Below are 18,539 nucleotides of genomic sequence, written 5' to 3'. Positions count from 1 at the left end.
ATCAATCAATCAGTCAATCAATCAAATAATAAATCGATATAAAATGAATAAATAAAAAATTGTAAATTTGTCTTTTATTTTTATGCAAATTAACATCATATTTTTTTTGAAAAAAAAAACAAATCTTAGAACGATAAACAGTGAAAAAATGAAAGAAGAATTTACAAATAAAAAGAAATTATTATTCAAATCTCTTCTGAAGCTATTATTTGGAAAATTAATGTTTCATCAAATTCTTCTTCCTTGAATTCATTTTTAAGTACACTTTTCTTGATTTTTGCTACACATTCTTGTAATGATTCAACGGCTCCAGAACCCATTATTTTTAAACATTTTTCCAGAATAGATGAGTTTTCTTCACGTAATTTCAATAATGATATTAATGCTTGTTCAGCAAATGCTCGTACTGAAGAATTCTTTTCTTTTGTACCGTTAACCAATTGTGGTACCATTAAAAGTAAAATCTGATCCGGTATGTTTTTGTTGCTAGGAAATCGATTTGCCCAGAATATTGTACCTTGATTCATGGCTTGTTTAACTTCATTCCGTTGATGGTTCATTGCCTATAAATGGTCAAATAGGAAATTAAAACATTAACTAGAAAGAAATAAATAAAACAAACCTTGGCAAAAGCATGAAGAAGATTTTTATCGATAACCAAATCATTTTTTAATGAATAATGAATAATATAAGCTGCACATTTGATACCATGAACGGCAAGATAAGTGATGGATGAACTAATCAAGCTTAAAACATTTTGATGTATCATCGCTGACCAATCATTGTTTCGCCCAATAGTTCTGTGTGCAGCATCTTTCAATGCAATTCCTAAAACAATAGATCGAAATTTTCTTGCATGTTGAACGAAATTAACTTCATCCTGCAATAAAAATTGATGGCCAATTTCATCAAATAATTCATCATCAACAACTCGACATAATGATCCAATGACCGATGCGGCTGTTTGTTGAATTTCATTCGTCATGTCCTCTTTATAGTTAGTGGCATATTCATAAACTTGACGATGTACAGCAGAAGAAAATCGCTCACCAGCAGTGACAATAGCCAATCTGATTGCAAAAAATCCTGTTTCTTTCAAATAAGGTGGTTCAATTGGACAATTTTTGTTTAAAGTCAATAATTCGCTAAGAAAAGCATCTGGTTTCGGATGAAATGGAGCAAATCGACTAATACAAGTAGCCGCTTGTAATCGAAGCGATTTTACCGGTTCAAATAATGATCTTAAAAATATCATTTGAATTTGAGGATAGAATGGCTTGAGAAAAACACTCATCTTCATCAACAATAATGAAAGAACATCTATGACAATGATTTTTACATCTTCTTTTGGATGATCACAAAGTAATCGTAACATAGAACCACAAAGAATCATAGATGATGGTTTTAGTGCTTCAGGACTAGAATGTATGACAATCATACGATAAGCATTACAACCAATAACACGAATCTCGAAATTATTTCCAGTAATAGCTTTGTTAAAAAGATTCAATAATGATTGGATGGTTTTGTTGAAAAAAAATCCAGGAAAATAAAAATCAGGATGATCAACATATTGATAATTGCTTGTTAATGGTGAATATGAATAGGTGAAAACACCCATTCGACGATAATTATCCGGTAATCTTTCATTCAATGTACTGTACAGTTTTCGATAAACTTCAGGTATTACGTCAACCTGTTGCCATTTATCAAGATTTTTTATGATTGCAGCCATTGCTTCACTTGCTTTAGACAAAATACATTCATCATTGGAAGCAAAAAAATCGATCAAATTTGTCAATATTGTTGAATTAAATTGTGCCGTAGTTCCGGGCTTAGATTGTGTACAATAATATGATAATAACATAATTGCTGCTCGTTTTTTATTTAAATTATTAGATTTACTTGCATCCAACAATGTTAGAATAACAGCGCGTGCACCATCTTCATCTGCGATTGAAACAATTACATTTTGACAATATTCCAATTGCTATGATTTTTGATTGGAAAAAAATAAATAGATAATAATAGTTTTTCAATTAAACTTTTTTTTGTATAAAAATTAAAAAACAATACCTCATCAAAATTCGGATTATCAAACGATTCGCTCAATGATGATAACAAAGGTGGTATGACAAGATGTAAATGTTTCGAAAAAGATTCACCAGCCACAGAGGCAATGATGGACAAAGCTCGAGTATTCACCGGTTTAGTCGTCAACTGTTTTGTTTTTCAGAAGTAAAAAGTAAGTAAAAAAATTGGATGAATAAAACAGATATATAGATAATTACCTTTGGAATGAGATTAGGTAGAACTACTCGACTTTTATATGAAATTATTGCTTTCAAACTATCGAGAACACGTTCACCATATTTAGGATCATCAATATGATTCAACAAATGATTGAGTATATCGCCTAAACATTTTTCACCAATTGCTGTATGTAAATGATCAAAACTTTGTGCAGCTGCTAGTCGTACTTCGGGTAATGAATCAAACAATGCTTTTCGTACTGTGGCAATAAAATTATCGGCAAAAACTTGAACCATTTCTCGACTGGTAGAAACGATTATTTCACTTAGACCAATGCAAACACCTTGTCGTTGATCTGGTCGATCTGATTTTAGACCATCTTCAAGAATAGGTATAATTTCTGGTAGAATACGTTCACCAAGTTTTCGTACCAAATCGCCCAATGTTCGAGCTCCAATTTGTTGTCGATCATGAGAATTACTGGCCAAACATTCCAATAATAATGTGAATAAAACTGGCAATATTTCACGTAATGTTCTTGGAGTATTTGGAACAATAACTTTCCAAACATGAAGGGATGCTTGTCGAACTTGTAGTGAGACATCTGAACGACCCATATATAAACCAGAAAGAACACGATTTCGTCTTTCTTCTCCCAATGCATCGAACAAGGCTTGATGTGATTGATCGGTACCAAAATTGTCATCTTCACTTTGTGATTCGGTGGTCATCTTGCCCGATAGACCAGTAATTTTGAATAAAAGATCACCAAGAAGTTGAACCGAACTATAACGGATTCGCCAATTTTCATTAAACAATCCTCGTTCCAATTCAGGTAACAATAATTGAATGGCTGTTTCGGCATACATGTTGACAATTCGTTGACCGGCGCGCAATGAAGTTTCACGAACAAATTCATTTTCATCAGCCAATGCTTTCAATATGGGTGTGATAACTCGACTAATGTAAGAGGCAAAATGTTGAGTAAAGACTGATGGCAAATAAATGTAAAGCATGATGAAACCATCTTTGACATAAGCTGGTACATCTGGATTTTCTGTAACTTCCAATATTTTGGGCATATATTTGTCTAGATGTTCTTTGCCTAAACCACCAAGAACTTCGGCCAAACCTTGAGCTGCACCAGAACGATCGACAGAACTTTGTTCGGAGATAAGCATTCGTTCTAACCATGGTCGTAAATCATCAAGTATTTCATTTCCAAGACTACGAACCATAGCGCCCAATGCTCGTGCAGTAGCCGTTCGAACTTCAGGCACTGGATCTAACAATGAATTCTTTAAGCCCGGAATGATTGACGATAAATATGGCGAAAGATCTTTGCTCTTAGCCAAAGCATACATATTTCCAACGATTTGTGAGGCCATTTTTCTAGTTTCAGTTGATCGATTCTGAAAAGCTCTTTCGATCACTGGCATAATCAAAGCCAACGATGGTGGATCAATAATATGAACAAATTTCATTTTCATCATAACATTCAAACATTCGTTAGTTTTATTGGCCGGATCCTGTAAAGCATTCAGAAGAACAGGAACAATCTCTTGAATTTCTGGATTTTTAATAACTGAACCAATTTGTTTCAATGCTTCGCCTGCTGATCGTTGAACTTTTGGATGTGAATCATTCAATACATCCATCAATTTTGGTACGATTTTCGGTAAACATTGTGACAATTGTTTAGGGGCGCAGAAAGCCATCGATCCAAGTAATTCAATCGAACTTGTTTTTTTACGCCATGAATCATCTTCAAGAGCAATCAGAATAGCTGGATAAATTAATGTTACTCCATAGGCAGTCAAATTCGACATAATTACTTTGGCCGTATCATCAGCAGCTTTACGGACACGTGTACTACTATCACCGAAACAATCCAACAGGTGAGGTAAAATATGTACAATGTATGGTTCAAACAATCTGCCCAACATTCGTGATAACATTTCAAAGGCAAACAAAGCACCTTCACGATTATTTGATTTATCTTTAGCTTGTATGGCCTGAGTCAATGCATCCATGATTCCCATTTTATTGAGTGACAATATTCCCAGTCCTTTGACAATGCCTGCAATCCCATAAGCTGCTCCTTTACGTTCACCATACGAATCTGAATGAAATAGGAATGCTAATAATTTTTGAAGTAAAGCTGGAGCATCATCTTTGAATTTTGGAATTAAATATTGTAAACAATTAGCTACAGCTTCTTGTACGATTTTCGATGGTGTTGATAAAGCTTCAACAAGTTTGCTTAAAATTGGTTTCAATTTCGGATTATCACTTTCAATGTGTCGAGCTAATGTGCCCATTAAAATGATAAGACTTTCACGAACAATATCGGTCTCATGATCATCCGGTGCTGAATCTAAGAATGTTTCGAATGATCTAAGAAGATAGGAGATATTTTGTTCACCATGAACATTAATACAACGTCTACCAGCATCTAGCATTGCTCGTCGTACCAATTCATTTTGATCGCCCAATGCTTCGGGTATAAGAAAATTAATGAATGATTCAAAAAGATTATCATCAAAAAGATGAACAATTTTTTCCAAAATATATGCAATAGTCAATCGTGGTTCATATTGATCAATATGATTTTTGGTCATTGGACGACCAAAATTATCAAGCACTGGTTTAGCAGCTGCGGCTTTTATTTGATAAAATTTTATCAATTTTCCATAATATTCGGGTAGATCATCAGAAAATTCTTCCACTAAATTTTTAAATGCTTCAGAAACTGGCTGCGTCATTTTCAAGTTAATTGAATCCAAATCTTCATCCAGTATAACATTCAAAAACAATCGATTAGTTATGAAATGACATAGTTTGAAAATTTGATTCGAATATGCTTGACAATCGGGCAAGATATCAAATTGTCCAATAAAACAACGATGAGCTAATTTTTGACGACAATATTCATTGTCCATAAAAATCAATACTTGTTCGGTAAGTATGAATAATGATTCGAAACATGTAAGACGAATAAGATCATCTTGATGTGATGTATAGCTAAGCAATACAAGTATATCACGAGGATTTGCTGTGCCACAACCAATTTCATTATTAACACTGGTGACCACTTCGATCAATGTATTTGCTACCAATTCATCACAACCAGTATCGGCATCTTCATTTTCCATGAATGAAAATAATGTCTCTAGTATTAATTTTATTGGTAAATTTCCAGGATTTTTCAGATTGTCATCTTCTTTTTCAGTGTAGCAACGCATTTTTGCATGTTCATTAATGATTATTAAACATTTTTCGACAATTTTCTCATAATGTTCTGATTCCAATTCAATCATATCGAGTAAAACAAAACGAAAAATTGGAAATATGAATGTAAAAGCAGGTGTTGTCAACCGATTTTGTTCAGTTTTTTTAACCAATTTTTCATCATAATTTTCCATATTTGGACAGGTTCTTTTGTAGATATAATCGATAATTTTCTCCACTAAATCAATATCATCTTTAGAATTTTCTTTTAAACTATACAGATTGATTATGGTGTTGGTGATAATTTGAATGTATGAAGAATAATCACCATCAACTTTGATTATTGGTGAAATCATCATTTTTGAGCTGATTGATTTGAAAAATTCAACAGCTTTTTCAAAGGTTAAACGTGAAGCGAATAGATTTACATAGGTAAACAGAACATCTTTGAAATGGATAGATGCAACGATCGGATTCGTATCCATTATGGCTGATAAAAGATCAGTTTTGAATAAAAAATTTTCATAAAGATTTTGTAAGTGATCACGAATTTTTTTCTCTTTTGCCATTTCTTGTATGTAAATTTCTTTCTGTTTCTTTGAAAATTTTGATGGATCAAATTCTGGTTCTTGATTTTTTCGTTTCGCTTCCAATTCTTTACGAAGTTGAATTTCGGCCAACTGTTCCTTATGTGAATATAGTTTACTTTCACGTTTAAGATTCTTGTCTTCGTGAACACCACCGGCTTCAATAACTGCTGCACGATTATAAAGATGGTCTTCTGGTGTTTTAAAAATTTCAAAATCATCTTTAGTGATTGATTTGAATTCAGTTAGATGTTTAATGATATCATCGTGAATGGTCAGAACAAAATGTTCGGCAAAACGATGTGGATTCCATTTCATCAATGTTCGTGATAAATTCAATGTTGTTGAACGACCAAAACGTATTTCGAATATGGCTTGTGTTAATTGTTTAAAATTTCTATCAATAAATTCATTAATTTTGATTGTTTCAGAAAAATGTTTACGAAGATATTCTTTGATGAAAAGATTAGAATTCTGTTGAAATACAATTGAATGATGACAAAGATGAATGATTGAATTCAACATTTTATCTTCATCATATTGATTACAACTATTTAACAATGCTTGTGCACATCGTAAAACACTGTAATTATTAGGTTGTCGTTCTAATTCCGTTTGTCGATTTTCTTGATAAAGATCATTGAATTTTTCAATAATTTCCATTTGAAATGATTCATTTTCTTGACAATAATCATTGAATTTTCCGATAGCATTGTCACGTATTTCTCGTGAATAATGACACATTAATAAAACAATAGCTTTGTAAAGATATTTTCGATTATCTGTATCCAAAGTTTTTACATCACGCATAAGATTGAAAATGAAATCAATTAAATTGACAAGATTTTCAATAGAAACTTGTGCAATAAATTTATCGGTCAAAAATGTAATGGATACCAGATTATGCATTGATGTAAGGAAATTTTTCATCTTTTCAGCGAAATCATTTTTATGATGATAAATCTTGAGCAATACAATCGAAGCATTTAAACTTTCAATCACCATTGGTAATTTGGTCAATGCTGTTGAAACATTTTTTGCTGAATTCAAAATGAATGTCAAAATGGAATCATCAATTTTGGCAATATGATCATTTAGGTTAGATTCAAATGCAACAATCAAACATTCATACAATGCAGCTAATGTTGGTGGTGAAGCAGATTTTGATTTGGCAAATTCTTTGATAAATTTCCAAAATGAATCCGGTAATGGATTCGATGATAATTGTCGAATCCAAAGCTTGATTTGTTGAAATAATAAAACAAAAGATGATTCTAAGGTTTCTTGTTTCAACATTTTTATCAATTCTTCAATCGAAATATGCAATAATTTTTTCTTGCCACTTGGGTCATTTACGTTTGCGAATGATAAATGACCAATCGATTTGATCATTGTATGTCGATGACCAAGAACGGTCAATTTGCCTTCACTGCCATTGTAGATTTTGACGAAATAAATTATGGCAAATTCGATTGCATTGTATTCTGTGCATTTTTGGGACATAATTTTCACTGCTTCTAGAGATTCTTCTTGAAGAAGTTCATTTTTCGAATGAAGATGAGCACCCAATATTTTACAGATATCTAGTGTGAAATCAGACAAATCCATATTTAGATATTCAATAATATGAACCATGAGAATAAGAGAAATTTCTGGATTCCTTAAAATGGCTTTCTGTAATGATGGTAGAAGAATTGATTGAAATTCATCTCGACTAATTTGTGACAATGTATACTGAATACATGATGAATCATATTGATCGGTTAATTTGGTTTTGGAAAAAATTATGTTTTTGACCAACAAATCTAACGTCGTTTGTTTATATGAATTGATCAAATACATTTGATTCGTATTGATCAAGAATCGAAACAGATTGTCCCAAAGAATCGAATAATTTACATTAGATGATGAAGAACTGATTTCTTTCATGATGGTCAAGTACATGTTCAACGAAGTTTCTTTCATTAATGAAATATATTTTTTAAGGCACTTGTAATTTAAATCATTAAAAATTCTGTTTTTAAATCTTCCATAATAACCACAAATGATTGAGTGACTTTCAATCAACAATTTTCGTTGATTTTCATTCAATTTTTCCCATTCAAACAAGATCAAAAGTTTGGCGAAAAAATTGACTTTTGCCGATACGGTTTTGGTTGGAACCAAATTTTTTACTCTATTAATATGTTGAATTAACACAGCAAATAATGCCTGAATGAATTGGTTTCCATTTTCGTTGGCGATAAGAAATAGAGCTTCGGAAAGATTTTTACGAAATTTAGAATCAGTTCTTGAATCAAACATGGACAATAAAAAATTTATCGTTTGTCGATAAAAATTTTCATCTGCAAAAAAAATATTTTAGATAGAATAATCAATCAAAAATGACAAATCTAACCTAATTCGTGTTTATTCAGATAGTTGATTAATGAAACTATATGATTTGATTGCAAATTCGGTGCTAAATAGATTCCATCTAGAATATCATCGAGTTTTTCAACAATATCACCGTCCATTTTATGAAGTTGACACTTTACTGATGTTAGGCAATAGTTTTATTCTTTTAGAATGATGTTATGAGAAGGAAAAAACCAAGATCCAAGATGAAAAATTTAAATTTTAAAAGCTATGAGTTGTCTATAAAACAGAGCAGATTTCGGCTTCAAATTCCGGCCAACAGACACATGTGTGTGAAAGAGCAATAAGAATGTTCATTCATAAATGAGGTTTTTTTTAACAGAATTCAAAATTTTTATGTAAAAAAAATTAACAGCGATTTTTTTTTCAAACAGTAACATCTACATCGTAACCAATTTTATCAAGTACAAATTTACCATGTTTGCCTATACCTTCTTTAAAACGTTTAGCTCCATGAATGGCTTCTTTGGCCACAATGGATTTGGATATCTCAAATTCTTTCTGAAGAGCATCGTCTAATGAAGTAGAATCAAATGTAGCATAATATGCTGAACGACGATCTGCACGTAGACATTCATTTGGAAATTTTACCAAAGATTGTGCCAGATTAAATGCCTGTCCTAAAGCCGTTCCGACCGGTACTAGACGATTAGCAATGCCAAAATCAAATGCTTCTTTACCGTTGATTCCTCGACCAGTCAAAATCAAATCCATCGCCCTGGAATGCCCGATCATTCTACTTAATCGAACCGTTCCACCATCCAGCAACGGAACACCAAATCGGCGACAATATACGCCCATTATGGCAGTCGTTTCTACTACACGAAGATCACACCACATGGCTAGCTCAAATCCTCCTGCCACTGCATAGCCATCGATTGCGGCAATAACTGGTTTCGATGTCAACATCCATGTTGGACCCTAATCAACCGAAAAAAATAGTTTTAAAAAAAACTTAAAACATCTTTTTACAACATACAGACCATCGGAGCAGGAGTGACTATATTTTCAATTGAAATTTCATCAACACTTGACAATTCTTCAAGATCATATCCAGCACAGAATGTTCCACCAAAACCATGCAATACAGCTACACGATATTCTGGATCATTATCAAAATCTTCGAATGCTTGTCGTAGTTTTGCAGCAGTTTCACGATTGATTGCATTTCGTTTTTGCGGTCTATTAATGCCTATTAATCGAACATATGATGTTCGATTTTCCACTATTATTGTATCTTCAGTTTTTGATGTCGTTGATGATAGAAATCGGATTGAAAAATTTTTTATTCTATTTTTATTCTTTACAAGATTTGTTGTAACTATTCTTCCCAATGGAATCAGCATTATGGAAACAAATTCAAATGACGCATCAGCTGGTCAAAGACAATTTTATGAACAATACATCAACACTGTCATCTATTGGCCAAGGAATTAGTTTCCTCATATTTATAAAATGAATCTTTTGATGATATTGATTCGATATCAATTTTTTTTCATGCATGCACCAAGCATTGTTATCATTGAAAACTTAATCATCATCATCATGATGATGATTATTATTGATGATGAAAAAAAATGCTTGACAAATTCCACGTCATTGAATAATTTTGGGTATGTAAATTATTTGTAATAATACAAAAAAGTAAATAAATTGATTTTTTATTCAAAGAAACATTTTAAACTCACACTCACTTTCTGAATGTTGATGACCGAATGAATGATTTTTTTTCTATTATTTTGTAACCAAAAAGTCACAAGGTTGTCATGCAACAATTCTAACCACCACCGTGTTCATGATCATCATCATTCATGCCGTTCATTAATATCCCCACAACAGTAACATACCTGAATATATTGATTCGCCAAAAAATAAAAAATAAAAACCAGTCGAAAAAAAAGAATCATTTGAAAAGTACATATCTACTCAGCCAGTTTATTGTTATTGTTACTTGTAGAATAATTAATAATAACTCTATATATATGCAACAATTATCGTAGTCATGAAAATACCAATAAAAAACCATTCACCAATTAATAATCATTGTGATGATGATCATCATCATCATCATAAACAAAAACATTTATTTGTCTTTGATTCTTCATCGTCATTCAAATCTAATATTTATCATTGTCGTCGATCAACACTGTTTTTGTCAAAATTTTTCATTCTCATCACCATTGTTATTGCTTTGATACTGAAAGGTAAGTTGTTGTTGTTTATAAAAAAAAAATTCCTCATTCAAAAAAACAAAATTGAGAAAGAAAGTGAATCAAAGATCAAGGACAAAGTCAAAATAAAACAAAAACCAATCAATCAGTTTGCAATAATGGGACAGGTTTGGTATTTTATTGGTATTCAGAATAGAAGGTGTGTCTGTGAAAAAGTTGTCTCATGTGAATTTATATAGTTTAATGTGACATGACCTGACTTGACCATCGGCTCGTTCATTTATATTCATGATAATGATCTTCAAAAAATACCTTCAAAAAAAAAGGAAAAAAGGGTGTTCATCATCATAGCCATATCGATCATCTGATGGTGGTCTTTGATACTAGGTTGATTAGTCATTTTCAAAAAGACAAAAAAAAATTTTTGTCTTTTCAATGACAAAACACAACTTGAGAAATGTCATTTTTTTCCAGTTCAAAAATACGATTGTTATTTAAACCGTCAAGACTGTTGCTGTGAATTCAATTTTTTTTTTTCATTATTATCAGACTATATATTAATTTGTTGATTTGATTTTAAGAAAAACAAAGACAAAATCAAGTTGAATCATACGATGTTTCGACAAAGTTCCATTATGTGGACATTATTATTGATTTTGATTTATCCATTTACATTATTAATTACTAATGTTAATTTACATCCAGCTCCATCGAGTCTATGTCATGGATCATTGCCTGGTATCCAATATCAATATGAATATCATTCGAATATTATTCTGAATAATAATGATAATTTGGAACCGGCCGGATTTCGTGTCAAAGGACAAGTCATATTGGAAAATGTTTGGCAAGATAAACGAAGCTATTTGGCTCTGATTGAATTGCGTCAATTTAAATTTGAACCTCGTGAATCATCATCGTCGACAAGATTTTTTGATACCAATGCTGAAAATGTCGATCATAATTGGCCACCAGTTTTAGTACATATCAATGGCCATGATGGTCATCTACAGAATTTATTCGTTGAAAAATCTCATGATAATCACCATCATCTGATTGAACCAACACAATTAAATTTGATTGTTTCAATTATGAATGCACTTCGTAATCGTCGTGATCAAAAATCGGATAATCAGGTTTGTTTTTTTTTGTACCAGCAGAATATAAATTTAAATTTTATTTATCATGAATACAGATACTGCCATATGAATGGGAACTACAAGGACGACATTTAATTCGACGTAAATCGGTCCAATCTGAATTAATGGAAGATTTTGGTAAATATTCATTATTGGCACCATTGATTACGGATAATTGGGAAATTGAATCTGAGTTGGCCATCGATCATGACATCTCTGAACATGTAAAGGGATGGCAAAATGTTACCCTAGAATCGAAAATATATCCAAATGCACATTCGAAATTGTTTGTCAATTTTGAATTGAAATTAATCAGCCAGCATTCTTCGGCAATCGTTTCGACATTATCAAAAGCTCAAAGCATTTCACAAGCCGTATATCTGTTTGGACATCATGTACGTTCGAAATCGATGGCTTCACTTGGCCCGAGTCATTTTCAAGCCGAACGTAAACCATGTCAACCACATTTTTGTCAATCATTGTCTGAATTTATCCAGGAATATAAACGTTCATTAGCTGAAGATCATTCATTGGCTACAAACTCTATGTCAGTAGCTTTTCTTCGTCTTTTGAATTATATTCGTATAAATTCCCACAAAATCAGCCGTAAAGATGTAGCTAAATTATTACAACAATTGGAAAAATCACGTCGTAATGATGACAATATTTGGAGTACATTGATGGATACGATTGCCGCTAGCCGTCATGGTGATGCTATGCTTGCAGCTTTGGATCATCTTAATCTGCCTAAATGCCAAGGTGATGATCGTGTTGGTGATTGTGAACGATTTCTAGTCGTAACAGCTATTTCCGGATCAACCGTTGCAAATATGGGCTCATCTTATGTGGCTGAACATAGCTTAAGTGTCGAACAATTATTGGATTTATTTGTTCCATTATTGAGTAATGGATCATGGGCAGATCACCGTGTTCGAAATTCATTTGCGATGACCGTTGCCACATTATTGCATTCATATCGAACATATGTGAAAACTTTATCACACGATAATTTTAACAATCAATCAATCATTGCCGATCATATACCATATGAATCTAGTCGTATGACATTACGTCATCATTCTAGTCCAACACAATTTGTCGATGTTTCACCTGAATCAAACGCAAAAGATGATAAACCTGATTTAAAATCTCAAAACCATGATCGTCGACATCATCAACAAAAATTGTTGCAAATATCGGTAAGAAAAATTTAATATTTACTCACTAAATCAATCAATAATAATGATGTTTTTTTTAAAAATGGTCATCAAGGAAAAAATCATCAAACAATTACAACGTGATTTAGATAGCTGTAAAGATGTCGAATGTCGAATTGTTTATTTACATGCATTAGGCAATACTCGTATTATTTCGAAATTTGGAATGCTGAATACATTGAAACGATATGTGATCAATGGTGGAAAACGAGAATCGGTAGCCGCAATGCGTGCAATGCGTGATTGTGTAGAAACAGAATTTGAATCAAATGCCTTCGATATGAATGAAAAATTATCAATACGTCTACGGCAATTATTGGTCCGTATTCTGTATGATTCAAATTTGGAAACAACCACACGATTAATTGCATCGGAATTGTTAGCCAACGTTGTCGATCGAGACGGTGATATAACCATTGAATTGATAAAACATTTGGATAAATTTCCATCAGAATTGGCAACAATGATCTGGAAACGAGCCGTACAAAATGTATTGTTGAAACGCCGCCAAAATCGTTTACCCGGTGTTAAATCCGAAAATTGGCATCTACATTCAAAAATTTTATCTGGATCTTCTGCATCATTTAGATATGTAATGGGTGGTACTGGTTATGCTAATGCTTCTTATGGAGTTTTTCTTGAACTATTGAAAGGAAAACTACCGAAAGAAACATCATTCAACGTGGACATTAGCCGTGATAATCAAATGTATCAAGACATCATTAATGTCGGTTTGTTTGCACGAGGTTTACAATCATTTGCTGGTGAATCGGATGATGGCGATGAAGATGATGAACTTTCTGCTAAATCATCATCTGATGACGAAGAATCAACAATGGCCGGAATGACGTTACATGTATTGGGTCAACAATTACGGCCATTAATATTTTTTCGTTCGACTTCTGAATTAATGGGACATGTTTGGTCAGGTACTGGATCAGAACCGACAAGCGTTTTTCGTGCCAATCTATTGCTAGCCGATTATTTGGATGTTAAACCATTGATCAATGGATTTCTTGTTGAACAAACATTGAAAGGTGTATTTTCCATTGATCTTAATGGCGAAATACAGATCTCTATATGGAATCGAAATTCTCATTCAAATGTTCAGACAAAAGGTGCCATATTGTTTCAAGGATCTCAGGAAATTTATGCAGCAACCGATCGAACAAAAACATCAGCGAAAAAAATGTTTTCATTCGGTGCTGAAGCACAGCTGAATTTTATTACAGATTTTGATTTCTATTCATCACCATATCGAATATGCATACAGATTACGCAGCCGGAATTTATTTTCAGGTTTGTAAAAAAAATAGATTTTCCATTTTTGTTGTTGTTGTTGTTGTTGTTGTTAACAAATATATTATTATTATAATTTTTATTTCTCAAATTACAGACATAATACAAGAAAATATGAACAAGTTCATTCTGATCATTTACATCGTCGTATACATCGACGTTCATACAAGATTCCGGCCAAATCATATATGTTAAATCGTGATAATAGTGAAATGTGTGCTATAATGAACGGAAACGATAATAATGGTGGTATTAATGGTGGTAATGGTGGACAAGAAGATAATTTTTTCAGTTTTGATTAATTCACCGTTTTGTCAAATTGTGCTGAAATGAACTGAATTGAACTCTAAACTAAACATCAACATTCTCGACCTTGATCCTGATTGATTTTATTTTTATTTTTTTATTATAAATTATATTTTTTTTACATAATATTAATATTATAATATGTGTTCTCGCCTACGGGTGAAAATTGTGTCTATGTTTGTGTTTGTGTGTATGAATTTCTAATCTAAAATAATAATAATAATAAAAAAATGTTGTGTTTTCAATTTATGAAATTCAGTAATCATCATATGATCACTGAAAATGTCATACGGGTCATATCGACGAATTTATGTGCTTCTATATATGTCCTTTCTTTTATATTTCATCATCATCATCGATTGTCACAGATAGGTGTCACAAGCAAATAATAAAAAAAAAATTCGTTTTTTTTTGTTCTAATAGCAACGTAGAACATCAATTTGATGTGAGGATTTTCTCACCTCTATGATGATGATGATGCTGATGTGGATAATAATTTACCATGTGTGTATGGACAATGTACCAGAATATGTTCATCGATAATGATGACGAATTTTTTTTCAAAGAAATTAGAATGTGAAAAAAACTTGATCGATGAGAATTATTTTTCCCGTTTTTTTTCATTTATATGGTTCTTGATGATTCACCATTAAATCCGATCATAATTGGCAGGATTTGTTTCATTCGAATTCTTCTTTTAGATTTCTTTTTTCTTTGAATATTTTCTGATTTCGGCTATTTATTTTCTTGCCGCATCATCATCATCATCATAATATCTCAAAGATTAATCTCTCTCTTTCTTGTGGGCTCATCATCGATTTTTTTTTTGCCATCCATATGCAATGGTAATGGTAAATCATAGCAATAATAGCCTGATTATACATCATGAGCTACATCAGCAAAATAGAAAAAAAAACTAATTTTTTTCCTGGAAATCTGAAAATTCAACTGAAAGAAGAAAAAAAAACGATTGACTTGGCTTATAGTGATTAATTAAATATTATTATTATTCGACCAATCCATCCCCTCCTGCTGATGTTGTTGCTTATCCATTCAGCTATTCTTAAACAACAAGTGGTTATTTAAGATTTTTTTTCTTTCTTTCGCTAAAAGACACATAAAGATGATGAGAATAAATGTGTTTTGCAACAGCAACAACAACAAATGTGTTTATGTAATGGAAATTAACCAACCTGTTGTGTTGCTTGAATCAATTTTTTCACTTGTTGTTTTATTGATTGTTCAATCAACTCATATTTATTAGTAGTGGTATTTGGCAGCAAGAATTTTCTAAAACATTTCAAAAAAATGGCTATGAAAATCTGATTTATGGATGATAATTTCATAATAATGATGATGATGATGATAATGATGGCCATGATCATCACTAATAATTGTCATCATTAAATATATATGAAATCGTTTTTTTTCGGTTCAAACCTGTCAAATCAATAAAAAAAAACGTTTGATAATTCGCTAATCCCAACTAATATTCAATTACAAACAATTTCTTCTTCTCCTTTTTTTCTGGTCCAATTCAATCAAATTAATAAAATCAACAACAAAAAAAAACAAATTGAAGATGTACTTGAAATTATTATAGCCGACGTCGTTTATATCTTTTCAATGTTTGCATTATTATCATATCATATCATCATCATCATCATCATATTATAATCGAAAAAAATGATGCCATCACTCATATGACATTATCGGTGATAAAAAAAATCGAGTGTATTAAAATCAAAGTTCATCGATATCGATTGATTGATTGATTTTATTTTTTTTTATAATCATTATATCTTTTCTATTCTCCAACATTCATCATATCATATTGGGTTATTTCCATTTAACAGACAATCAAGAAATAATCGATTTGAATGTAAATTGTAAATTTTTGTTTTAATTTTGTGGATCGTGTTCCAAAATCAAATTAAAATTGATTGATTAATTTCGATTTCGAACCGACGAAATCTTTTTTTTTGTGCTTCGAATATCCAATGTTGATGACCTGAAACGACGAAACAAAAAAAAAATGTCCAGCGTGCGTGTTTTTTTTGAAAATGTCAATTTGTAATTTTTTTTTAAATGCAAAGAGGGATGATAATGGTGGTGGTGGTGGTGGGGAGCAAAATAAACATGTTTTACGACTTGAAAATGAATTTTTACGCCGATCAAGTGAGTTTGTTGATGGTTGGTTTTTTTTTTCGTCAATTTTTTTTTTCGAAAAAAAAAGTGATTTTGCTGATTTAAAATAATGTCCTCTATTTTTTTCTTTCTCTCTCTCTCCACTTTACCACTCAGTATACTATCATTCGACTTGTGTTGTTGCTGACGAGATTATGAAAACAAAAAAAAAATCTCCAGGTGAGTTTTTTTTCCATAAGTACCCTATGATGATTATGAACACACCGCATACACACACACACACACACACACTTGAAATTTCTACATACGTCTTACTCTGATGATAAAATTCGAATCATTTCTCAAGAATTTTGAAAAAAAAGAATCAGTCAGCCAAATATCATCATCATCATCATATTGATGATACAATATATTGAGTATATTTATTGGCAATGATGACACTGATGATCATTGCCAATCATCTACAACAAACTTGTCTTGAATTTATTTTTTCTGATGATGATGATGCTTCAAATACTTGAAAATTCATTTAAAATTTATTTATCTTCGAATACGATATACGTACTATTTGAATTATTATACATGTTTATGTGTGTGTTTGTGTCTGTGTTATCATCATCAACGATCATCATCAATGATATTGGTCATGGTGAATTTCTTCTTCTTCTTGTAGCCATAGGCTAATTCGAATTATTAATAAGAAAAAAAATACAAATCCAAATGACGATGATACCAGATCAAATCGTTTGAAAATACCTTGCACTTGATAATCAAGGTGAAAAAAAATTATTTTCATTTTTCTTCTTCCTCATCATCATCATCAAATTTGAATTCGAATAATCATTTATACATCAACATTTTAAATGAAAAAAAAATCATTTCCATCAAATCGAACATTTTGGCAAATAAATTGATTCGCGAATCAACAGAACTCATTCTGCTTGCAATTATTAAATTTAGCCATCTTTTTTCCATTTGTTTTTTTGTGTCCATGTGTCTGTATGTTATGTTTTTGTTTGTTTGTTTGATTCGATTTCCGTTTATCAAATCAACATGTAGGTTCATTTGACGATAGAATTTACCATTGACAATGACATTTTGTCATCATCATCATCATGAATGTTGATTCTATACAATATAATAAATGCTTTTATGGTTAATTTTTTTTTTGTTGATAGAAGAAAACACCAACACGTTCATTTTGGTGTTTTTTTTTCTTTTTTTTTTTTTTTTTTTGGTCAAATTCGAATCATTCGTTTCCTGTATATATATATATTTGTTATAATATATGTTAAAAGCATGACTATACCGATCGATTCGATTTGGTTGTAGTCTGAATGTAAAATTCATACACATTTTTTTTTTTGTTTGTATACTTGTTGCATTCACATTATTATTCACTGTTACTAATGCTGCTATCATTTTTTCTAGTTTAGGTTTATTGTTCAAAAAAAAAGAAAAAAAATTGCTACTATCATAAAATGTAAACAAAATTACATTAATTGTAGCCATTACCAAACATATTTATATATATATATTGTTAATATGTTGGAAATATGTTTTTTTTTCTTTAAAAAAAACGGAATCTTTTTTTTCCTTCCTCCTCATTTGCCAAATATATTATTCATTTAATTTATTCATTTGTTAAATTTTGTTCTCTCTCTGTGTGTTGTTGTTGTTTCAATAGAAAAAAAGAAGAAAAAATTTCGCGTTTCGGTTCGAAATTTTATTTTTTTTTCACGAGAGATTTCGACGTTGTTGTTGTTGTCG

The 18,539-nt window shown here is 31.4% G+C and overlaps 3 protein-coding genes across 4 annotated transcripts; 1 reads left to right on the top strand and 2 right to left on the bottom strand.

Moving 5' to 3' along the window:
* Positions 1 to 47: 47 nt before the first annotated feature.
* On the bottom strand, positions 48 to 8,761 carry l(3)80Fj (lethal (3) 80Fj). Its single transcript, XM_047060618.2, has 5 exons — positions 8,470 to 8,761; positions 2,292 to 8,416; positions 2,077 to 2,220; positions 623 to 1,990; positions 48 to 563 (listed from the first exon to the last, which is right to left on the bottom strand). Exons 1-5 carry the CDS (start codon positions 8,585 to 8,587, stop codon positions 186 to 188), a joined length of 8,133 nt encoding a protein of 2,710 aa, XP_046916574.2. The 5' UTR covers positions 8,588 to 8,761; the 3' UTR covers positions 48 to 185.
* LOC124497085 (putative enoyl-CoA hydratase echA8) lies at positions 8,612 to 9,905 on the bottom strand. Its single transcript, XM_047060692.2, has 2 exons — positions 9,473 to 9,905; positions 8,612 to 9,410 (listed from the first exon to the last, which is right to left on the bottom strand). Exons 1-2 carry the CDS (start codon positions 9,833 to 9,835, stop codon positions 8,856 to 8,858), a joined length of 918 nt encoding a protein of 305 aa, XP_046916648.1. The 5' UTR covers positions 9,836 to 9,905; the 3' UTR covers positions 8,612 to 8,855.
* A 36-nt stretch (positions 9,906 to 9,941) lies between these two features.
* On the top strand, positions 9,942 to 14,866 carry Mtp (microsomal triacylglycerol transfer protein). 2 transcript variants are annotated; one of them, XM_047060623.2, is made up of 6 exons: positions 9,942 to 10,102; positions 10,161 to 10,693; positions 11,366 to 11,796; positions 11,856 to 12,998; positions 13,072 to 14,315; positions 14,413 to 14,866. In XM_047060623.2, exons 2-6 carry the CDS (start codon positions 10,492 to 10,494, stop codon positions 14,615 to 14,617), a joined length of 3,225 nt encoding a protein of 1,074 aa, XP_046916579.2. In that variant the 5' UTR covers positions 9,942 to 10,102; positions 10,161 to 10,491; the 3' UTR covers positions 14,618 to 14,866. The 2 variants fall into 2 exon arrangements, with proteins under 2 accessions (XP_046916579.2, XP_046916580.2); XM_047060624.2 differs by having other exon boundaries at positions 10,018 to 10,102; positions 10,243 to 10,693.
* Positions 14,867 to 18,539: the final 3,673 nt, after the last annotated feature.

This window comes from Dermatophagoides farinae, chromosome 7, assembly GCF_024713945.1.
Source record: "Dermatophagoides farinae isolate YC_2012a chromosome 7, ASM2471394v1, whole genome shotgun sequence".
NCBI lineage: Eukaryota > Metazoa > Arthropoda > Arachnida > Sarcoptiformes > Pyroglyphidae > Dermatophagoides > Dermatophagoides farinae.
The sequence above is the reverse complement of the archived record's forward strand: the minus strand, read 5'-3'. Positions and strand labels throughout refer to the sequence as shown.